This window comes from Ranitomeya variabilis, chromosome 3 (genome assembly GCF_051348905.1).
Source record: "Ranitomeya variabilis isolate aRanVar5 chromosome 3, aRanVar5.hap1, whole genome shotgun sequence".
Classification (NCBI taxonomy): Eukaryota; Metazoa; Chordata; class Amphibia; order Anura; family Dendrobatidae; genus Ranitomeya; species Ranitomeya variabilis.
The window spans coordinates 147,098,875-147,124,079 of NC_135234.1; the positions used below are offsets into that span (position 1 = coordinate 147,098,875).

General features: G+C 44.1%; 1 protein-coding gene across 1 annotated transcript in view; it reads left to right on the top strand.

The window, feature by feature from the left end:
- Positions 1-25,205, top strand: part of STS (steroid sulfatase) — a 470,812-nt gene that overhangs the window by 53,553 nt on the left and 392,054 nt on the right. Inside the window, exons 2-3 of the mRNA XM_077294724.1 lie at positions 9,324-9,465; positions 9,713-9,834. Of these exons, the coding sequence (XP_077150839.1) occupies positions 9,326-9,465; positions 9,713-9,834 (262 nt within the window). The 5' untranslated portion in view covers positions 9,324-9,325. The remainder of the gene's footprint in view (positions 1-9,323; positions 9,466-9,712; positions 9,835-25,205) is intronic.

The following is a 25,205-nucleotide window of genomic DNA, read 5'->3' on the forward strand; positions in this document are numbered from 1 at the left end:
CAGATGTGTTCAATCAGATTCAGGTTTGGGGAACAGGCAGGCCAGTCCATAGCCACAATACCTTCATCTTGCAGGAACTGCTGACAGACTCCAGTCACATGAGATCTGGCATTGTCCTGCATTAGGAGGAACCCAGGGCCAACCACACCAGCATATAGTCTCACAACGGGTCAGAGGATTTCATCTTGGTACCTAGTGGCAGTCAGGCTACCTCTGGCGAGCACATGGAGGGCTGTGTGGCCCTCCAAAGAAATGCCACTCCACAACATTACTGACCCACTGCCAAACCAGTCATGCTGAAGGATGTTGCAGGCAGCCGATCGCTCTCCATGGTGTCTCCAGACTCTGTCACATCTGTCACATGTGCTCAGGGTTAACCTGCTTCCATCTGTGAAGAGCAAAGGGCGCCAGTGGCCAATTTGCCAATCCTGGTGTTCTGTGGCAAATGCCAAGCATCCTGCACATTGTTGGGCTGTGAGCACAACCCCCATCTGTGGATGTCGGGCAATCAGACCATGCTCATGGAGTCAGTTTCTAACCGTTTGTGCACCACACATGCACATTTGTGGCCTGCTGGAGATCACTTTGCATGGCGGTGGCAGTGCTCCTCCTGTTTCTCCTTGCACAAAGGCTGAGGTAGCGGTCTTGCTGCTAGGTTATTGCCCTCCTACGTCTCCCTCCATGTCTCCTGGTGTACTGTCCTATCTCCTGGTAGCGCCTCCAGCCTCTGGATACACTATGCTGACAGACACAGCAAACCTTCTTGCCACAGGTGTTATGGATCTGCAGCACAGGACTAAGGTAGAAGGGGGAAAACTGACCCTGCACTATGACTAGACTGAAACCCTACGATGGAGTAGGCGATTCATTCCTTGCGAATAGACCCACCAGCGATCCTAGGTTAATCTTAAGCGAAGACCTATACATAAGGGGAAGAGGTTTCCTAAAAGAACTAAGGACTGGGTACAAAAACGAATCACCTCCTAATAGAAAACAAAGAGAAGGCTGCAGAAACCAATAGAAAGCAGAAACTAAGGCTAGCAGAACCAGAGGTACCAGCACTACACAAATAACACACACAGAAGACAAAGCAAAGCACCAAGCTAGAGCTCAAGCAGATAAACACTTTTTCCAGCAAGGACTGGGAGGCAGGTTCTGGTTAATAAAGATTGAAACAAACACCTGACCCAAGAAAAACCCAGCACCAGGGGAAAAAGACCAGCAGCCAGAACTCCACAATAAAATGGCAGATAGTCACAAACTAAACAGATTCTAACAACAGATCACATTGATGTGCCATCCTGGATGAGCTGCACTACCTGAGCCACTTGTGTGGGTTGTAGAGTCCGTCTCATGCTACCACGAGTCTGAAAGCACAACCAACATTCAAAAGTGACCAAAACGTCAACCAGAAAGCATTGGTACTGAGATGTGGTCTGTGATCCCCACCTGCAGAACCACTTGTTTTTTATTGAATGTGTCTTGATAATAATTACCAATAATGTCCATCTGTTGTCTGTTCCATTAGCACAACACCATGTGAAATTGATTGTCAAACAGTGTTGCTTCCTAATATATATACACTGTATACTGCTCAAAAAATGTAGGGAAAACTTACACAACTTAATGTAACTCCAAGTCAATCAACCTGTCCAGTTATGAAGCAACACCGATTGTGAATCAATTTCCCCTGCTGTTGTGCAGATAGATCATACAGCAGGTAGAAATGATAGGCAAGACAACCCCTGTAAAGAAGTGGTTCAGCATGGGGTGACTACAGACCATTTTCTGTGTTCCTATCAATTTTGGCTGTTGTTTTGGTCACTTTTGCATTTTGTCATTCCTCTCACCCATAGAAGTACTGTACAGTAGCATGAAGTGGTGTCTATAACCCACAGAAGTTACTTGGGTGATGCAACGCATCCAGGATGGCACAGGAAGGGTACCTGTGTTTGTCAGCACAGTGTCCAGAGCATGGAACAAATACCAGGAGACAGGCCAGTGCACCAGGAGACATGGAAGGGTCCATATGAGGGAAACAACCCACCAGCAGGACTGCTACCTTTTAAAAATTTTCTTTGAATTAATACATTAATGGACTGTGCATAATAAATCAAGATTTTCTTTGATAATGGAGTGCTGGATTTTTTTCCACAATCAATTTCAGAAAAATAGCAAAAAAGGCAGAGATGCTTACCTGCCTAGGCCTCCAAACACATGCATCAGGATGCAGTGGACCCATGTAGCTAAGATGGCAGCAACACAGGTGCAGAAATACCGATGATGCAGCCACTGACCACCTACCAAATTAATGCAGGGGGTGGCTACCTGGCATATGACCGCACATAAGAGACTTGTATGTGGCGCTGTTCACACAATGGGAATGCACAGCATACAGGTTAACAGCCTAGTAGTGACACCCTTCTATTAGATCAGGCGGCCTGCCCAGCACTATTAACATGCATCCCATGTGAACAGACACCACAGTTTACAAGACAGAATGAGCCCAACTGCACCCCGAAAAAATACAAAAAACACATATAAAAAAATATGTGAGGTATTAGTTTATATTTTGGCCAAAATACGTAAGCTCGTAACCCACGTCACGGGTCCCCATGCTTACGAGTCCTACTATAACCAATACTAGCACAAAAAGAGGATTCAGAGATCCTCCAAAAATTCTGAAAAATAGCAAAAAAGGCAGGGATGCTTACCTGCCTAGGCCTCCAAACAAATCAGGATCAGGATAGTGGTCAGGATGCAGTGGACCCATGTAGTTAAGATGGTGGCACTTTGCATTAATTCCTGTGAAGCATCTGAAGGCTTAACAAACCTGAATGCAGTTTTAAATTACTTGTGGGGTGCAGAAGCTAAAATAGAGTTTTCTGACATATAGATACCTTAAAGTCACTTCAAAGTGAAGTAGTCCCTAAAACAAAAAATTGATTCATCAATGATTTTACTGCAGTATTATGGCATAAAATGCCATGAAAAGACACAATCTTTTGCCACAACTTGAGGCTATGCTACAATTTGGTGACTTTTGGCATTTGCACGCCATTTTTGCTAACATCCAAAAAATTAAAGGAAGCTTGAAAGGGTTGGTGGTTCGGCAAGTCAAATTCATAACTAGTGGTGACCTTTGCAATGTCCCAAATCTTTCTCAAGCAGGGACTGGTGTAGGTTTTATGGTGGTCGTCAAGACCATAAACATTGCCAGTGTAAGGTGAATTGAGCCCAATGCACTTTGTAAAATTTTATTGAAAAATGAAAAATTGCCGATACATTTTTTAAGCCTTATAGCATCCTAAGATACTAAAGGGATGTTTAAAAAAATGATCCTGATTCCTGACATAAAGTAATCCTATGCTAAATAAACAGTCACTTAATCACTGTGATATGTAGAAGCATTCCAAACTTTTTACAGTATCACGTAAAGTGACACGTCAATTGAATATATATTTTTTTTATCAGGCTGCAATAGAAAGAGGTGAAGGTATCTTAACAAGCTATTTAACAGCAAATTTTAAAGTAATTAGATAAATAGACTGTTTTCATGGGTTGCGGTGTAGCTTGCACGTGCCTACAATAACTAAATGGAGAGGAAGTCACTTGTGTGATCCACCACCATCATGTACATTAAATGTATTAGCTGTTCCATATAGAATATACATCTAATGAAGTAGTTGCTCCAATAATGGCAAAATAATATAAGCAATATGCAATATGCAAACCAACATTGCTGGTATTGTTATCACAAGCAAGTGTAAGATGCATAAAAGACCTTCTGCACCTTTTTCTATAGGCCACATGTAAGAAAGTTGCTTTAACCCTTCTATAGTAGTGTTGTGTGTTTTATCAGTGTTTCAAGCCAAGATGAGTTCAGGATGTGATGCCACAATACACCAACTGTGTTTATGTGGCCACCCAGGGGTTGTGATGACTATTGCAACCAGTCAAAAGTTTTACTAGTATGTTACTATAGTGTATTGCATTTGTTTTGTTATTCATTGGAAATTCAAGCAAAAAAAACAAAAGCAAATGTATAAAAAAAATGAAAAATGGAAGTGGGTGGGGCTGTGGTATGGTGGCAGCCTGGCTAATAGCAGCTGATTGTGTAACAAAATAGGGCACAAATTGCCCATTATGGTGACATGAGGCCAGCCGCACCGACTTGTCTTACTTTAATGCCTCATTAAGCATTAGTAATGCTTCTTCAACACAAAAAATGTAGTTTACATCAGTTTTCTGGATCAGATTTTTATCAGTAATTGCTCCATTTTTACCATCAACGTTATCCGGTGATTTTTTTTGTATGAGAAAAATGCTAAACTTTTCCTACCCCTACAAAGTTAAAAATGACAATACACGTAGGCCAAAAGGGCATATCACTGTGATTTTTTACACGGATAAGCAGTCTACAAAAGATCACGCACATGTGAACAGCCCCATAGCCTATAGTTGATCCATGTTCTATCAGTGAAAGACAATTATAGAACATGCATGTGAAAAACGGACATCTGAATGAGTACTAAGAACATGTTACTCTAGCCAATCTGTACATAAATTTGTGACAAAAGCCGAGTATGCCCGTGGTAAAAGAACTGGCGAACACAGCAATGTGCTGGGCAAACGTCACCAATGAAACAGCTGCACATCCTACATGTACGGCTGCATTTACTAATGAGTGATCTACAGAGGAGAACACTTTTGTTCAATTTCAGATGAATTATAGGTTTTTTTTAAGTAAACTTTATCAAACTGTTTATTTTTTTTAGTCTGACTAAGGGACTTCTTTATTGATTTGATATACTGTTATACCAAAGCAGTTTTTTTGATTAATAATAAAAAGACGCAAATAGCGTTAAGCTGGCAGCACTGCTTAGAAGGTTGGAACGACGTTCATGTTTGAGGAAAGGATGGTTGTCCTGTGTAATGGTAAAGACCAGCTCAACACTGAAGAAGACAAGAATAGTGAATCTTGCTAACTGAATTTGAATTTTTTATTTTGATCTGGTACAAATGGATAAGGCAGAACAGATATTGTCCAAGGTTTAAAGACCAACTTGTGGTCTAGATCCAGGGCAAAGACGACAGGTTGGTTAAAACATCAGTCAATATCTGTTTTGCCTTATCCATTGGCGCTGGATCAAAATAAAAATAAAAATTAATTTAATAAACAGACAAACATTCTACTGGACCATGCCATATATTCATATATTTAGTAATCATCTAAGGGTAAAAAAAAACATATTTAGTGAATAATTAAATGGTTACCTCATTGCCGTAGAGCTTTTTCCTTTTTTTCTGATCTGCAACATTTCTAATAGTAAACATTAATAATAATAAAGCTGGGGATGTTGTATGAGTCTTTGTTAAACCACTGGCTGCCATGACAACCCATTGATTTGCGTTACAGTAGGGCTATTGACTGCTACATCTAAGCAGTAGAATGGCCAGGACCTTTGCTGACAGTGGGTGCACAGCTCCTGTGAGCAGCGCAAGCTTGTGACACAACTGTACTATATGGGATGAGAAATGAGCCCAAACCATGACATACACTTTTATATATGGGAAAAGGCTTAAATGGTATTCAATTAAGTCAAGTGATGACCATTTTATTTAATTATGATTTTCTTTTGTTAGCTGAATATAACAATTGGAAAATATATATATTTTTATACAAGAGCTCACAATGTAATATTTTCTATGACTAATTCCTGCTTCTTCTATACAGCAACCTTCAGAACAGCCATTTATATTGATGATGCATTCCAGTTAGTAAACTTGGCTCTTCTCTGTGAATGTTAAAAGCCATTACCATGAACTCAGGTGGTTATTTTCAGTATATGAAATGAGCTGTGACCTTGATTCAGCAGCTGATTGATTGCTGTTCTCACTAATGAATTGTCATGTTTGTTCTATATTTCCTTGGAAAAGAAGATTTGTTGGACTCGTGAAGGGCTAATTATTTTTGCAACTGTATAATAAAGTGTCAGCCTTGTAGAACCTGAACTGTAAAGCTTTATACTGTTCTCCTTCATTAAAAGTGCCAATTTACTCATTGTTTTTTACTTAAACACTTAATTTTACTGACTTGAAAGGTACTTGAGAATGATTGGCTATCATTAAGCCAGGTCGTGTGGTCTGCTATTATTTTCAACTGAAAAGCCATACTTATTGAGTTCCTATGTAGTAAACAAATCTATGCAAAGCAATCTTGAAAAGAGAAATTGTCAATGACTCATTAAAGTTATTTAAATGCTTTGTAAAAGCTTCCTCCATTACTCGAAGGTCCAGCAGCACAGACCCTTTCATTCATTTATTCATTTTTCATTAACGTCCTTAAAGCTGCTGTTTAATGAAAAGTTTTAAGGCAAAAAAAAATGAAGGGAAATATGTTCTTCTGTTTTATTACTAGCTGTTATTACAGACCTTGCATTAGGAACAGGGAGTTCTTTTTAATTTTAAGATCAGCGTTGGCAAATTGTGGATCACAGTTGGTAAAAACGAGCGGTTCAGCCAGTATATACCTTTGTTTCAAAAAGCTAAGTCTTGCATCCAGCACGGTAATATAATGGAGATTTTAGATAATCAGCAATGTTATTTTAATAACTGCTCAAAAAGTTGTTTCAAGGGAATCATTTTAAACGTGACCGTGGGCAGGGTATTGTAGATGAAAAAGAGCGATTCGGGATTGTTTTGTTTGAACAAAATCTTTTAACACTGTAATTTGTTATTAGAAATCTTTCACATTCATTGTTATGAGTCCAGTGGGTCAAGTAACTAAATGATTACAGCCTTTCCTGTTTGAGAGGGCATGCCCAGATAGATATAAATTGTTGAGTAAGACTACCTGTTGGACATGTTGGCCAAAAGTTGGCAAAGATTTATCAAGGTACACCAAATATTCATCTCAAAACTGTACATTGATCTGCTTAGGCTTCATGACACTTTGGACAGAATGTTTAATAATTGCTCAACTTTAAGACTAGGTTCACATTGCGTTAGTGGGTGGTCGCTAACGGACTGCGTTGCACGGTGAAAATGTCGCAATTAACGCCGTGCAACTGGTCCGTTAGCGCACCAATTGACAGCAATGTTGTTTCAGCCTGAAGCGCATTGCTAGCGCGTGCCTTTTTCGGCTCGCGCTAGCAATGTGCCGTTCCTTTGTGGCGGCCTCTACAAATACATTGCATTAGCGCAATCCGCTAGCGCTAAACGGATTGCCCTAACGCAATGTGAACCTAGCCTAAGCATTGTTGAGTTGTGAACTATGTAAACATATTTTCACTAAGTTTATCATGCACTTTATAAGCCAACTTCCCACCCTCTGAGTAGGTGTGCAAAGTTGGTTTTGTGTTTTGGATCATCTAATATAAATGATATACTGGATGGTAAGCCCTTGATATGTATTGAGATGTAAAGACCATTGGTCGTGGAGTGATTTTTATGTTTATGAATGGCAAAATGTTGCAGGTCTACTCACTTATAAGTTGTAACGTTGCTCAAAAGTCAAGGAGCTCATTAGTCTTGCATGAAGCAACATTCCTTGAATAGAAGTAGACAGCTAACACTTGGTTTATACTTGCTACAACAGCCTTGAACTTTCCCCAACACCAGCTCTGTCACTTTGCAACAGACATGACTGTCTCACTTCAGTTGTGCAGCACACACGCTCACAGTGCTTATAAACTATCTCATTGTCTCCTTGTTTTACAGCAGTCTCCTTCAATAGCTTGTTTTGTGCATTCTGCATCACAATCCCTAACATGTCAGCTTTCTAGTCCACTCTAAAGTGGCAGTCATCCTTACACTTCATCATCACCTTCCACATTCCTATGGTATGACTACTCTTCAAGCCTAACAGGCTATCTTGCTATCAAAGTAAAAATGTTTATGTTCCGCTTTGCTGTTGTAAACCTTGTCCATTTAATGACGGCTTATCAATGATGCAGGTGGGCTGGTCTACTTCACCTGAGTCAAAGAGAAAAAAGGGGATTCCAGCATCTGCTTGATGTTGAGATTAAAACAAGACTTTCAATAATAACATTTAAAATGAAAAAATCATAATGATAAAATAATTGTGGGGGAAGAAGGAGGGAAGTGAGGAGTGAGGGGGGAGAATTAGGACATCTGGCTACGCGTTACATGACTAAGAGCTCTGAGCTCGAAATGCGTAGACAGGTGTCCTTATCCTCCCACTCCTCACTTCCCTCCTTCCCCCACAATTGTTTTAGCATTTTGATTTTTTCATCTTAAATGTTATCATTACAATTCATGTTTAAAACTCAACATCAAGTGGATGCTGGAAACCTCTTTTTTCTCTTTGACTTTGCTGCCCAGCTGCTGAGCTGGAGTCCGTTCATGGCTCCCTATTATGGAGGCTATATTCACACACACACGGTGAGCTGAAAATATCTCTTCTCCTTTTCCCATTTTTTTACTACTATTTCCCGTGAGACAGACCTCAGAAGCTGCGTCTCAGACTGGAGTTTTTCATGCTCTTCTGTGGTCCTAGAGTGACAAACCATAAGACCTACTTCACACCTTCGTGTTTCCAGTATGTGTGGCATTCTTTTTTTTTTTTCACGGATACCACACGTACCCTTTATAATCTACTTTTCCTATGCACATATCCATGTTTTTACACAGACTGTGTGTAAGTACAAAACACACAGATACATGTCCATTTTTTTCTGGCACCACGGATGACAAAGGCCATTACAAGTCTCTGGGTCTGTAAAAAACACGTACAACACATTGATGGCACCAGTGTGTTATCCATGTTCTGTCCACATTTAATATTGCAAAGTATAGGAGAAGCTTTGTAATTTCTTTCTTTCTTTATCCATACTGGAAAATCTCTGATGACACACTGATGCTAAAAACAGACACACGGACCGTATACTTACGACACACCGAAGACACACTAATGGCAAACAGTGATTACATCGATACTGGTTTTTCACATACATTTTTTAATACGAATGTATGAGGGAGGCCAATAGTGAGCACTTACTGACCCCTAAGGCCACAGTACCTACCAAAGGACACTGGTGTCCCACAGACACAATCTCCGTCTGTACCAGAACTGGCAAGAATGTGTTTACTTTTATACTATGAATACATGCAATCATTTCTTAGTTCATATTTTCATACTTCTTTTGTCAGTGATGTTGACACTTACTGTATAATGCTATCCTTTCTTAAGCCTAAACATATTGATTATGCTTTTTTACTAATGGACAGAGTTATCCATCTATGCTATCTATTTTAGTTTGTAGTTTTCATATAACATATTGACATATTTCTATCCATAGAGATGAAGCTTCTGTTACCACTGACATTCTTGCTCGCTATTAATATTCTTTGCGCAATGAAGTCAAAGCCCAACTTTGTTCTGATAATGGTTGACGACCTTGGAATTGGAGATGTGGGATGTTACGGGAACAAAACACTCAGGTTTGATGATGTTCCTTTTCATCTATGTCACCTTTTGTAAAGCATGCTCAAAAACATTATAAAGTTTATATTAAAATAATAATATAGATGTTTTCTGACTTATCAATTATACATTTGTAAAATATGGTTGCTTTCTTTGGTAAAGTAAATGGCTTTATGCCAATCATTAAGTGGTTGAATAATGAAGAGAGGGTCTATATATTCCTGGGAAGAGATTATGTAAAGTATACTGTCATTTTTATTTCAGAACACCAAACATTGACAGAATAGCTGCGGAAGGAGCCAAGCTTACACAACACATAGCAGCATCTCCTTTATGTACACCTAGCCGAGCTGCATTCCTAACAGGCAGATATCCTCTGAGATCAGGTATACAATGTTATTTACTCTATATTCTTGAAAATAATCTTAGGAAAATGTGTCCCTTCATTATTATTGTCATCTCAGCAAAAGGCAGCCTGCCATTTAAAGGGAGTCTCTGACCCCCAAAATACTTTTTGAATAAGCTATGCACTAGGGTAGGGCATTTAGCTCCTATAAAAATCATGCTAGCATTGTAGCAGTTAGTGGAACAGTGAGAAGATATTTTTTAAGTTTTATGTAAATGACGGTGCACCCCTGGCGTGGCCAAGAGTTTGGTAAAATGTAACACCTCCTTATCTGATAATTAGGAGGTTTTTCCACTTCTGACTAAGGGTACCGTCTCACAGTGGCACTTTGGTCGCTACGACGGCACGATCCGTGACGTTCCAGCGATATACTTACGATCTCGCTGTGTCTGACATGCTACTGCGATCAGGGACCCCGCTGAGAATCGTACATCGTAGCAGATCGTTTGAAACTTTCTTTCATTGTCAAGTGTCCCGCTGTGGCGGCATGATCGCATCGTGTAACAAAGGTGTGCACGATATTGTATATGATGTAATGGGTGGAGGAGCTTGATGATGTCCCGTACGACTTCTACATCGCAAATACGTCATGAAATTATCGCTCCAGCGCCGTGCATTGCGAAGTGTGACCGCAGTCTACGACGCTGGAGCGATAATGGAGCGACACTGGAGCGTCACGGATCGTGCCGTCGTAGCGACCAAAGTGCCACTGTGAGACGGTACCCTAACAGTGCTTGCTTTCCAGATTGCACAGTGTCTGAATGCTGCCAGCATGTGGGCGTATGCTGATTGACACTGCCGGTGCCTGGACATGCGCACACACAGTGTCACAGAGCATTCTACTCCTATCTTCTTTTTGCTGACACCACACACAACACTGATACACAGTAAAGGTACCTTCAAACTGAACACCTTAACAACGATAACGATAGTGATCCGTGACGTTGCAGCATCCTGGATAGCGATATCGTTGTGTTTGACACGCAGCAGCGATCAGGATCCTGCTGTGATATCGTTGGTCGGAGCTAGAAGGCCAGCATCTTATTTCGTTGCTGGATCACCCGCTGACATCGCTGGATCAGTGTGTGTGACACCGATCCAGCGATGTCTTCACTGGTAACCAGGGTAAACATCGGGTTACTAAGCGCAGGGCGGCGCTTAGTAACCCGATATTTACCCTGGTTATCAGTGAAAATGTGAAAAAAACAAACAGTACATACTCACCTTCTGATGTCTGTCGCGTCCCCCGGCGTCCACTTCCCTGCACTGTGTCAGCGCCGGCCGGCCGTAAAGCAGAGCACAGCGGTCACGTCACCGCTCTGCTTTAGGGCCGGCGCTTACACAGTGCAGGGAAGCGGACGCCGGGGGATGCGACAGACACTGGAAACCAGGTAACCAGGGTAAACATCGGGTTACTAAGCGCGGCCCTGCACTTAGTAACCCGATGTTTATCCTGGTTACCCGGGGACTTCGGCATAGTTGGTCGCTGGAGAGCTGTCTGTGTGACAGCTCTCCAGCGACCACACAATGACGAAACAGCGACGCTGCAGCGATCGGCATCATTGTCTATATCGCTGCAGCGTCGCTTAATGTGATGGTACCTTAAGTGTAACAAGCAGATATTGAGAAGAGTGGAGGGTGGACAGCAAATACATGCATCTAATGAGTTTACTCTATCACTCATTTGGCGATTTGATTATCTCCAGTGTCGCCAATGATAAGGACAGAAGGGTGGGTTAGCCTTTCAGCTGAATGGGTAAGTCTTGCTATTGGAATATGGAGTGGCAATCATTTTAAAGTTCATTAGACAAGTCAACTGGAACTATTTAGACTCCTTTGCTGTATGTGATTGGCCAATAGATCTTAAAAGCAGTAATTTGCATAAAGCATGAGAGATCAAATTGCTCTTGATCAAATGATCAGGTGACCATGTGGTTGTTGCTGATTCATCTATAACACAGGTACACAACCTGCACCCCGAGTACTAGATGCGGCTCTTGATACCTTTCTGTGCAGCCCTCAACTATATGTTTATAAACATGCATAAGAGACAGTGTCTGGGGGCTGCTCATATGTATTTTCAATGTTAAACATTAGAGGAGTGTCAGATAGCACCTTACGGATTGGTGATTATTTATGGTACCCTGTATGACCATGTCATAATGTAGGCAAAAAGTAAATAATTTAAAGAGGTGGCCCTGCAGGGGCAGGCAGATTCACGATGTCTTCCACATGCCTAGTGACCTGGAGTGACAGGTCTCTATGAGAAGCCACCATGGACCTGTCTGTCCAACTAGTCTATCATGTGCCTCGGTCCTTGGTGGCTATTTAATTATGTTTTTCTTTGAAACTCTGCAGTGCTGCAGAGTTAAGCATATATTACTGAAGTCATGCAGCCAGCATCTGATGCATGCTGCCCATAGATCAGGTTTCCATTAAAGGGGTTGTCTACTATGTGTTAATAGTTGCTTTCAAAATTAAAAATATGCTCACCTCTTGAACCAGCATCTTTCCGCCGATGTTGCTCCCCCACTGGGCATTTTGTTTTTTCTTCCTTTGAGGAAGGTGAGAGAGTCCAGAAATATGTGCAGCCACTCAGCAGCTGCTGACTCCAAGCTGGAAAAAACACAGTTTTTCTGTAGCCATCACGAGATGTACCACTGTTGGAAGATGAAGTAAACATTCAGAAAGCTGTTAAGTGTTGAAATCACTATAAGGGTACATAAACTTGTTTTATTATTGTTGTTAAAATTGTATTTGCACTTGGGGGAAAAGGTATGCGTGTGTGTATATACTGTATGTCACAAAACTGAGTACACCCCTCAAATTTTTGTAAATATTTTATTGTATATTTTAATGGGACAACACTGAAGCTATGACACTTTGATACAATGTAAAATAGTCAGTGTACATCTTGTATTACAGCATAAATATTATGTGTCCGCTAAATAACTCAGCACACAGCCTTAAAACAAATGTGAGTTCACCTCTAAGTGAAAATGGCCAAATTGTGCCCAAAGTGCCATTATTTTGTGTGGCCACAATTATTTTCAAGAGACACACATGTATCTTGGAGCCCCTGCATCCATTGGTGTTTTTTCAGGTTATATACCAGTTTATAGTCTGCCAATGTTTGGTGGTCTCTGTTTATTCCTACAGTGGGTACGAAAAGTATTCAGACCCCTTTAAATTTGTCACCCTTTGTTTCATTGCAGCCATTTGGTAAATTCAAAAAAGTTCATTTTTTCTCATTAATGTACACTTTGCACCCCATTTTGGCTGAAAAAAAACAGAATTGTATTAATTTTTGCAAATTTATTAAAAAAAGAAAAACTAAGTATTCAGACCCTGTGCTCAATATTGAGTAGAAGCACCCTTTTGAGCCAGTACAGCCATGAGTCTTCTTGGGAACGATGCAACAAGTTTTTCTCACCTGGATTTGAAAATCCTCTGCCATTCTTCCTTGCAGATCCTCTCCAGTTCTGTCAGGCTGGATGGTGAACGTTGGTGGACAGCCATTTTCAGGTCTCTCCAGAGATGCTCAATTGGGTTTAGGTCAGGGCTCTGGCTGGGCCAGTCAAGAGTGGTCACAGCGTTGTTCTGAAGCCACTCCTTTGTTATTTTAGCTGTGTGCTTAAGGTCATTGTCTTGTTGGAAGGTGAACCTTCGGCCAAGTCTGAGGTCCAGAGCACTGTGGAAGAGGGTTTTCATCCAGGATATCTTTGTACTTGGTTGTCATTGAAGGAAACATGAATGCGGCCAATTGTCCTCTCCCTGCAGCTGAAAAAGCGCAGAGGAAAGGCTTCCGTCGGGCCACTATGCCATGAAGGCCCGACTGGTGGAGAGCTGCAGTAATAGTTGACTTTATATTACTTTCTCCAATCTCCTACTGCATCTCTGGAGCTCAGCCACAGTGATCTTGGGGTTCTTTTTTTCCTCTCTCACCAAAGATCTTCTCCCACGATTGCTCAGTTTGGTTGGATGGCCAGGTATAGGAAGACTTCTGGTGGTCCCAAACTTCTTCCATTTAAGGATTATGGAGGCCACTGTACTCTCAGGAACCTTGAGTACTGCAAAAAATATGTTGTAACCTTGGCCAGATCTGTGCCTTGCCACAATTCTGTCTCAGAGCTCCTTGGCCAGTTAATTTAACTCCATGATTCTCATTTGGTCTGACATGCACTATGAGGTCATATACAGTTAGGTCCATATATATTTGGACAGAGGCAACATTTTTCTAATTTTGCTTATAGACATTACCACAATTAATTTTAAACAAAACAATTCAAATGAAGTTGAAGTTCAGACTTTCAGCTTTCATTTGAGGGTATCCACAATAAAATTGGATGAAGGGTTTAGGAGTTTCAGCTCCTTAACATGTGCCACCCTGTTTTTAAAGGGACCAAAAGTAATTGGACAATTGACTCCAAGGCTATTTCATGGACAGGTGTGGGCAATCCCTTCGTTATGTCATTCTCAATTAAGCAGATAAAAGGCCTGGAGTTGATTTGAGGTGTGGTGCTTACTAGGGTTGAGCGACTTTCATTTTTTTAAGATCGAGTAGGGTTTTGGGAAACCCGATTTTGTCCAGAGTCGAGTCGAGTGCAGTCGGCCGATTATCGCTAAAAGTCGGGGATCGACCGAAACACGAAACCCAATGCAAGTCAATGGGGAAGCATAGTCGGCAGTGAGTGGAGGCCAGGAAAACACCTACAGTGCCCATTTTAATGCCAAAAACATCCATTCTTGTTTCTGAAGCTTGCCAATCTTAATTAACTGTATAATAATAGTTGGGCATAGGGAATTGGGTGAAAGTTGTGGGGGGAGTAGGGCTGGCTCAAGTTTTTCGTGGGCCCAGGAAATGCGGACTACGTCACGGCGGTGTTGCAGGGAAAGGTAAGTATTTAAAAGTTGCAAGTGCTGTGATCCTGAGCAAGCAGGGGGGGGGCCCACTCGTTCGCATTGCCACTGGCACAGGGCCCCTCAAAGTACGGCGGTGTGTTTGCATGGCGGGGGCGCCTCCCACCAGCAGCGACACTTTTGCGTACTCTGAGGGGCCCTGTGCCAGTGACGTCGCCAACGAGTATGCCCCCCCACCTGATGAAGGAACCTGCACTTTCATCTGCACCTTCCTCTTTGTCCCTGTGTAAGGTGGTATAACATGCGGGAAGGGGAACCTTACTTTCAGCAGGGACAGATTCTGGCTGTGTAGAGTACAAGGGGAATGTAGTGGTCTAGGTCAATGTACCAGCAGACTCATTTAGCAGTGGCTGGGCAATGGGCAGGATGAGGAGGAAACAGATATAGGGCCAAAGAATAAAGTAGGCTACATGCAGTTCAAAATTGGTAACAGGACTAAACAGGCGGCATTGCTTTGTTCAGTGGAGTAGCAAACCCAAGAGCAGCAGACACTGTTTCAAGGGCCTAACCACACTAGTAGGCCAAATGCAGTTTAATATCTGATAGTATAGGGCGAAAGCCAGAATGTGGAAGCTCAGCTTTGTTCAGTTGAGGACAACACCAGGGAGGGGCAGACACCTTTAGTAGGCCGGAAAAGCCTATTGCATTTTTTAAAATGGTAATTTGGAGCAGAAGGTTGAAGCTCAGCTTTATTTACTTGAGGGCAACACCAGGGAGGGGCAGAAGCCGTTAGTAGGCCCTAACCACCATTTTTTTTTTTTAAACCACATAATGAGAGCCGGAAGGTTGAAGCTCAGCTTTATTTAGTTGAGGACAACACCAGGGAGGGGCACACAGACAGACACCTTTAGTAGGCCTGAAAAGCCTATTGCATTTTTCAAAATGGTAATTTGGAGCAGAAGGTTGAAGCTCAGCTTTATTTAGTTGAGGGCAACACCAGGGAGGGGCAGAAGCCGTTAGTAGGCCCTAACCACCATTTTTTTTTTAAAACCACATAATGAGAGCCGGAAGGTTGAAGCTCAGCTTTATTTAGTTGAGGACAACACCAGGGAGGGGCAGAAGCCGTTAGTAGGCCCTAACCACCATTTTTTTTTTTTAAACCACATAATGAGAGCCGGAAGGTTGAAGCTCAGCTTTATTTAGTTGAGGACAACACCAGGGAGGGGCACACAGACAGACACCTTTAGTAGGCCTGAAAAGCCTATTGCATTTTTCAAAATGGTAATTTGGAGCAGAAGGTTGAAGCTCAGCTTTATTTAGTTGAGGGCAACACCAGGGAGGGGCAGAAGCCGTTAGTAGGCCCTAACCACCATTTTTTTTTTAAAACCACATAATGAGAGCCGGAAGGTTGAAGCTCAGCTTTATTTAGTTGAGGACAACACCAGGGAGGGGCAGAAGCCGTTAGTAGGCCCTAACCACCATTTTTTTTTTTTAAACCACATAATGAGAGCCGGAAGGTTGAAGCTCAGCTTTATTTAGTTGAGGACAACACCAGGGAGGGGCACACAGACAGACACCTTTAGTAGGCCTGAAAAGCCTATTGCATTTTTCAAAATGGTAATTTGGAGCAGAAGGTTGAAGCTCAGCTTTATTTAGTTGAGGGCAACACCAGGGAGGGGCAGAAGCCGTTAGTAGGCCCTAACCACCATTTTTTTTTTAAAACCACATAATGAGAGCCGGAAGGTTGAAGCTCAGCTTTATTTAGTTGAGGACAACACCAGGGAGGGGCAGAAGCCGTTAGTAGGCCCTAACCACCATTTTTTTTTTTAAAACCACATAATGAGAGCCGGAAGGTTGAAGCTCAGCTTTATTTAGTTGAGGACAACACCAGGGAGGGGCAGAAGCCGTTAGTAGGCCCTAACCACCATTTTTTTTTTTAAAACCACATAATGAGAGCCGGAAGGTTGAAGCTCAGCTTTATTTAGTTGAGGACAACACCAGGGAGGGGCACACAGACAGACACCTTTTGTAGGCCTGAAAAGCCTATTGCATTTTTCAAAATGGTAATTTGGAGCAGAAGGTTGAAGCTCAGCTTTATTTAGTTGAGGGCAACACCAGGGAGGGGCAGAAGCCGTTAGTAGGCCCTAACCACCATTTTTTTTTTAAAACCACATAATGAGAGCCGGAAGGTTGAAGCTCAGCTTTATTTAGTTGAGGACAACACCAGGGAGGGGCACACAGACAGACACCTTTTGTAGGCCTGAAAAGCCTATTGCATTTTTCAAAATGGTAATTTGGAGCAGAAGGTTGAAGCTCAGCTTTATTTAGTTGAGGGCAACACCAGGGAGGGGCAGAAGCCGTTAGTAGGCCCTAACCACCATTTTTTTTTTAAAACCACATAATGAGAGCCGGAAGGTTGAAGCTCAGCTTTATTTAGTTGAGGACAACACCAGGGAGGGGCAGAAGCCGTTAGTAGGCCCTAACCACCATTTTTTTTTTTAAAACCACATAATGAGAGCCGGAAGGTTGAAGCTCAGCTTTATTTAGTTGAGGACAACACCAGGGAGGGGCAGAAGCCGTTAGTAGGCCCTAACCACCATTTTTTTTTTAAAACCACATAATGAGAGCCGGAAGGTTGAAGCTCAGCTTTATTTAGTTGAGGACAACACCAGGGAGGGGCAGAAGCCGTTAGTAGGCCCTAACCACCATTTTTTTTTTTAAAACCACATAATGAGAGCCGGAAGGTTGAAGCTCAGCTTTATTTAGTTGAGGACAACACCAGGGAGGGGCAGAAGCCGTTAGTAGGCCCTAACCACCATTTTTTTTTTTAAAACCACATAATGAGAGCCGGAAGGTTGAAGCTCAGCTTTATTTAGTTGAGGACAACACCAGGGAGGGGCAGAAGCCGTTAGTAGGCCCTAACCACCATTTTTTTTTTAAAACCACATAATGAGAGCCGGAAGGTTGAAGCTCAGCTTTATTTAGTTGAGGACAACACCAGGGAGGGGCAGAAGCCGTTAGTAGGCCCTAACCACCATTTTTTTTTTTAAAACCACATAATGAGAGCCGGAAGGTTGAAGCTCAGCTTTATTTAGTTGAGGACAACACCAGGGAGGGGCAGAAGCCGTTAGTAGGCCCTAACCACCATTTTTTTTTTTAAAACCACATAATGAGAGCCGGAAGGTTGAAGCTCAGCTTTATTTAGTTGAGGACAACACCAGGGAGGGGCACACAGACAGACACCTTTAGTAGGCCTGAAAAGCCTATTGCATTTTTCAAAATGGTAATTTGGAGCAGAAGGTTGAAGCTCAGCTTTATTTAGTTGAGGGCAACACCAGGGAGGGGCAGAAGCCGTTAGTAGGCCCTAACCACCATTTTTTTTTTAAAACCACATAATGAGAGCCGGAAGGTTGAAGCTCAGCTTTATTTAGTTGAGGACAACACCAGGGAGGGGCACACAGACAGACACCTTTAGTAGGCCTGAAAAGCCTATTGCATTTTTTAAAATGGTAATTTGGAGCAGAAGGTTGAAGCTCAGCTTTATTTAGTTGAGGGCAACACCAGGGAGGGGCAGAAGCCGTTAGTAGGCCCTAACCACCATTTTTTTTTTTTAAACCACATAATGAGAGCCGGAAGGTTGAAGCTCAGCTTTATTTAGTTGAGGGCAACACCAGGGAGGGGCAGAAGCCGTTAGTAGGCCCTAACCACCATTTTTTTTTTTTAAACCACATAATGAGAGCCGGAAGGTTGAAGCTCAGCTTTATTTAGTTGAGGGCAACACCAGGGAGGGGCAGAAGCCGTTAGTAGGCCCTAACCAAAGTTGAAGGCCAAATGCAGTTTAATTTCTGATACTATAGGCCGAAAGCCAGAAGGTGGAAGTTCCGATTTAGACAGTGGAGGACAATTTGAATTAGGGACTGCAGACAGACTTAGTAGGCTGTCCCCTGTGGACCATGCATCCACCACATTAACCCATTGCGCCGTAATGGACACGTAATCTTCCGTGGCCATGCCTACAGGTCCATGCGTCTGTTGTCAGGTGCACCTTTGTACTCACAGATTGCCAGAGTGCATGGACAATGCGGTCTTCTACATGCTGGTGGAGGGTTGGGATGGCTTTTCTCGCAAAAGAAGTGTCGACTGGTTAGCTTGTAGCGTGGTACAGCGTAGTCCATCATGGCCTTATTAATAGTAAATAAAATATATAACTAGGCTCTATGAACTTTTAAATAGGTTCCAGGGGTACACGGGCAGCATTGGTGTGGTCAGTGGAGGAGTATTGCAAGTAGGGGCTGCAGACAGGCTATCAAAGGCCTAAAATAACAAACAGTAGGCAGTCATGGCAGTTTTACATCGGTTACATGGATACACAGGCAGGCACTCCAGGCAGCATTGTGGTCAGTGGAGGAGTATTGCAAGTAGGGGCCGCAGACAGGCTATCAAAGGCCTAAAATAACAAACAATAGGCTCATGGCAGTTTTACAGCGGTTACATGGATACACGGGCAGGCAGCTTGGTGGTCAGTGGAGGAGTATTTAAAGTAGGGACCGCAGACAGGCTTCAAAGGCCTAACATAAGAAAATGGGCTGGCTGTAGGCACTTTATAATTGGTTCCAGGGGTACACGGGCAGCAGTGGTCTGGTCAGTGGAGGAGTATTTAAAGTAGGGACCGCAGACAGGCTATCAAAGGCCTAACATAACAAACAATAGGCTCATGGCAGTTTCACAGCGGTTACATGGATACACGGGCAGGCAGCTTGGTGGTCAGTGGAGGAGTATTGCAAGTAGGGGCTGCAGACAGGCTATCAAAGGCCTAAAATAACAAACAGTAGGCAGTCATGGCAGTTTTACATCGGTTACATGGATACACAGGCAGGCACTCCAGGCAGCATTGTGGTCAGTGGAGGAGTATTGCAAGTAGGGGCCGCAGACAGGCTATCAAAGGCCTAAAATAACAAACAATAGGCTCATGGCAGTTTTACAGCGGTTACATGGATACACGGGCAGGCAGCTTGGTGGTCAGTGGAGGAGTATTTAAAGTAGGGACCGCAGACAGGCTTCAAAGGCCTAACATAAGAAAATGGGCTGGCTGTAGGCACTTTATAATTGGTTCCAGGGGTACACGGGCAGCAGTGGTCTGGTCAGTGGAGGAGTATTTAAAGTAGGGACCGCAGACAGGCTATCAAAGGCCTAACATAACAAACAATAGGCTCATGGCAGTTTCACAGCGGTTACATGGATACACGGGCAGGCAGCTTGGTGGTCAGTGGAGGAGTATTGCAAGTAGGGGCTGCAGACAGGCTATCAAAGGCCTAAAATAACAAACAGTAGGCAGTCATGGCAGTTTTACATCGGTTACATGGATACACAGGCAGGCACTCCAGGCAGCATTGTGGTCAGTGGAGGAGTATTGCAAGTAGGGGCCGCAGACAGGCTATCAAAGGCCTAAAATAACAAACAATAGGCTCATGGCAGTTTTACAGCGGTTACATGGATACACGGGCAGGCAGCTTGGTGGTCAGTGGAGGAGTATTTAAAGTAGGGACCGCAGACAGGCTTCAAAGGCCTAACATAAGAAAATGGGCTGGCTGTAGGCACTTTATAATTGGTTCCAGGGGTACACGGGCAGCAGTGGTCTGGTCAGTGGAGGAGTATTTAAAGTAGGGACCGCAGACAGGCTATCAAAGGCCTAACATAACAAACAATAGGCTCATGGCAGTTTCACAGCGGTTACATGGATACACGGGCAGGCAGCTTGGTGGTCAGTGGAGGAGTATTGCAAGTAGGGGCTGCAGACAGGCTATCAAAGGCCTAAAATAACAAACAGTAGGCAGTCATGGCAGTTTTACATCGGTTACATGGATACACAGGCAGGCACTCCAGGCAGCATTGTGGTCAGTGGAGGAGTATTGCAAGTAGGGGCCGCAGACAGGCTATCAAAGGCCTAAAATAACAAACAATAGGCTCATGGCAGTTTTACAGCGGTTACATGGATACACGGGCAGGCAGCTTGGTGGTCAGTGGAGGAGTATTTAAAGTAGGGACCGCAGACAGGCTTCAAAGGCCTAACATAAGAAAATGGGCTGGCTGTAGGCACTTTATAATTGGTTCCAGGGGTACACGGGCAGCAGTGGTCTGGTCAGTGGAGGAGTATTTAAAGTAGGGACCGCAGACAGGCTATCAAAGGCCTAACATAACAAACAATAGGCTCATGGCAGTTTCACAGCGGTTACATGGATACACGGGCAGGCAGCTTGGTGGTCAGTGGAGGAGTATTGCAAGTAGGGGCCGCAGACAGGCTATCAAAGGCCTAAAATAACAAACAATAGGCTCATGGCAGTTTTACAGCGGTTACATGGATACACAGGCAGCTTGGTGGTGAGTGGAGGAGTAGTGCAAGGAGTGTCTGTCCCAGTACTCCCAAAATATAAATAGATGTTAATGTCTCGCAAAACAACCAAAACAAAAAAAAAAGGTGGCATACTTAGGTACAGGGGTGGGCTCATCTACTGAGTTTCTGACATAGTAATTTGGCAGTAACTATTTAATGGTGCCAATATAGGACACAGACACAGACTACTTTAAGTTGCATCATAGATGTCTACAAATTTGTATTGTCAGTGCCAGACATTGAATGATGTCAGCGAATAGACTAAAGATTGGTGGAGCTGTGCGACATAATTTTGCACGTGGTAGAGCACATTTTGAGCTGGGGTAGGGGGGAACTCTCTTGAGGCCGGCGGGACCGCCCCAGGGCCCCTCATGTTACAACGGTGTGTCTGACGTTGGGTGCGCACCACCACCGCCAGAGACACTACATTGTACTATGAGGGACCCAGTAGCAATGCCGTCAACCAAAAGCGAGCACACCCACCTCTTCAGACAAACAGCAGTCTCACGGGTGCTTGCGCCAAGTCGCGATACCACGGCCCCGTGTGGGGAGTTTTGCCATTTAGGGAGGTGTAAACATGTCGTATGCTGTACAATCAGCTGCAGCAAATTAGACATTAGAAAAGTAATTCACAGGCAAGAGCTTTTCATAGGAAAGCTAGGTGTCGGCCGGGCAAGGTGGGGCAAAAGATTTCGAAATCCAGTTGTGGTTCATTTTAATGAATGTTAGATCGTCAACATTTTGGGTAGCCAGACGAGTCCTTTTTTCGGTTAATATTGAACCTGCAGCACTGAATACTCTTTCTGATAGGACACTTGCTGCCGGGCAAGCAAGCTCCTGCAATGCATATTCTGCCAATTCTGGCCAGGTGTCTAATTTGGAGGCCCAGTAATCAAATGGGAATGACGGTTGAGGGAGAACATCGATAAGGGATGAAAAATAGTTAGTAACCATACTGGACAAATGTTGTCTCCTGTCACTTTCAATTGATGCAGCAGTACCTGTCCTGTCTGCGGTCATAGCAAAATCACTCCACAACCTGGTCAGAAAACCCCTCTGTCCAATGCCACTTCTGATGTGTGCACCCCTAACACTCCTAGTCTGCTGCCCCCTGGAGCTCGTGTGAGAACGATCACGTGCGCTGTGTGCTGGGAATGCCTGAAGCAAACGGTCAACAAGAGTTGATTGTTTGGTTGCTAATATTAGTTCCAAGTTCTCATGTGGCATAATATTTTGCAATTTGCCTTTATAGCGTGGATCAAGGAGGCAGGCCAACCAGTAATCGTCATCGTTCATCATTTTCGTAATGCGTGTGTCCCTTTTTAGGATACGTAAGGCATAATCCGCCATGTGGGCCAAAGTTCCAGTTGTCAAATCTCCGGTTGTGATTGGTTGAGGGGCAGTTGCAGGCAAATCTACGTCACTTGTGTCCCTCAAAAAACCAGAACCCGGCCGTGACACGCAACCAAATTCCTGTGCCCCCGGGAAAGGTTCGGCATTAAAAATATACTCATCCCCATCATCCTCCTCGTCCTCCACCTCCTCTTCGCCCGCTACCTCGTCCTGTACACTGCCCTGACCAGACAATGGCTGACTGTCATCAAGGCTTTCCTCTTCCTCTGGTGCAGACGCCTGCTCCTTTATGTGCGTCAAACTTTGCATCAGCAGACGCATTAGGGGGATGCTCATGCTTATTACGGCGTTGTCTGCACTAACCAGCCGTGTGCATTCCTCAAAGCACTGAAGGACTTGACACATGTCTTGTATCTTAGACCACTGCACACCTGACAACTCCATGTCTGCCATCCTACTGCCTGCCCGTGTATCCTCCCACAAATAAATAACAGCACGCCTCTGTTCGCACAGTCTCTGAAGCATGTGCAGTGTTGAGTTCCACCTTGTTGCAACGTCTATGATTAGGCGATGCTGGGGAAGGTTCAAAGACCGCTGATAGGTCTGCATACGGCTGGCGTGTACAGGCGAACGTCGGATATGTGAGCAAAGTGCACGCACTTTGAGGAGCAGGTCGGAGAACCCAGGATAAGTTTTCAATAAGCACTGCACCACCAGGTTTAAGGTGTGAGCCAGGCAAGGAATGTGTTTCAGTTGGGAAAGGGAGATGGCAGCCATGAAATTCCTTCCGTTATCACTCACTACCTTGCCTGCCTCAAGATCTACTGTGCCCAGCCACGACTGCGTTTCTTGTTGCAAGAACTCGGACAGAACTTCCGCGGTGTGTCTATTGTCGCCCAAGCACTTCATAGCCAATACAGCCTGCTGACGCTTGGCAGTAGCTGGCCCATAATGGGACAACTGGTGTGCAACAGTGTCATCTGCCGATGGAGTGGTTGGCAGACTGCGTTCTGTGGAAGAGCTGTAGCTTCTGCAGGAGGACGAGGAGGAGGAGGAGGAGGGGGTGCGAACGCCTACAGCCAACTGTTTCCTAGACCGTGGGCTAGGCACAACTGTCCCTAAATTGATGTCGCCTGTGGACCCTGCATCCACCACATTCACCCAGTGTGCCGTGATGGACACATAACGTCCCTGGCCATGCCTACTGGTCCATGCATCTGTAGTCAGGTGCACCTTTGTACTCACAGATTGCCTGAGTGCATGGACGATGCGCTGTTTAACATGCTGGTGCAGGGCTGGGATGGCTTTTCTGGAAAAAAAGTGTCGACTGGGTAGCTCGTATCGTGGTTCAGCGTACTCCATCAGGGCTTTGAAAGCTTCGCTTTCAACTAACCGGTAGGGCATCATCTCTAACGAGATTAGTCTAGCTATGTGGGCGTTAAAACCCTGTGTACGCGGATGCGAGGATAAGTACTTCCTTTTTCTAACCAGAGTCTCATGTAGGGTGAGCTGGACTGGAGAGCTGGAGATCGTGGAACTTTCGGGTGTGCCGGTGTACATGGCAGACTGAGAGACGGTTGGAGACGGTATTGTTTCCGCCGGTGCCCTAGATGCAATATTTCCTCCTACAAAACTGGTGATTCCCTGACCCTGACTGCTTTTGGCTGGCAAAGAAACCTGCACAGATACTGCCTGTGGTGCGGAAAATGGTGGCCTTACAGTGACGGAAGGGATGTTGCGTTGCTGACTAGCTTCATTGGCCGAGGGTGCTACAACCTTGAGGGACGTTTGGTAGTTAGTCCAGGCTTGAAAATGCATGGTGGTTAAGTGTCTATGCATGCAACTAGTATTTAGACTTTTCAGATTCTGACCTCTGCTTAAGCTAGTTGAACATTTTTGACAGATGACTTTGCGCTGATCAGTTGGATGTTGTTTAAAAAAATGCCAGACTGCACTCTTCCTAGACTCGGATCCCTTTTCAGGGATTGCAGACTGAGCTTTAACCGGATGGCAACGCTGTGCTCCAACAGGTTTTGGCTTTGACACGCGTTTTGGGCCAGATACGGGCCCGGCAGATGTAACCTGTTGCGATGTTGATGCCTGCTGCGGCCCCTCCTCCACCTCCGCTTCTGAACTACTGCCGCCTGCACCCTGTTCCCCCAATGGCTGCCAATCGGGGTCAATAACTGGGTCATCTATTACCTCCTCTTCGAGCTCGTGTGCAACTTCGTCTGTGTCACTGTGTCGGTCGGTGGTATAGCGTTCGTGGCGGGGCAACATAGTCTCATCAGGGTCTGATTGTGGATCTGTACCCTGAGAGGGCAATGTGGTGGTCTGAGTCAAAGGAGCAGCATAGTACTCTGGCTGTGGCTGTGCATCAGTGCACTCCATGTCAGAATATACTTGTAATGGGCATGGCCTGTTAAATGTTTCACTTTCTAAGCCAGGGACGGTATGTGTAAAGAGCTCCATGGAGTGACCCGTTGTGTCGCCTGCTGCATCCTTCTCTCTTGTTGTAGTTTTTGCTGAGGAGGACAAGGAAGCGACTTGTCCCTGACCGTGAACATCCACAAGCGACGCGCTGCTTTTACATTTACCAGTTTCGGAAGAGGAGGCAAAAGAGCTAGAGGCTGAGTCTGCAATGTAAGCCAAAACTTGCTGTTGCTGCTCCGCCTTTAAAAGCGGTTTTCCTACTCCCAGAAAAGAGAGCGTTCGAGGCCTTGTGTAGCCTGACGACGAAACTGGCT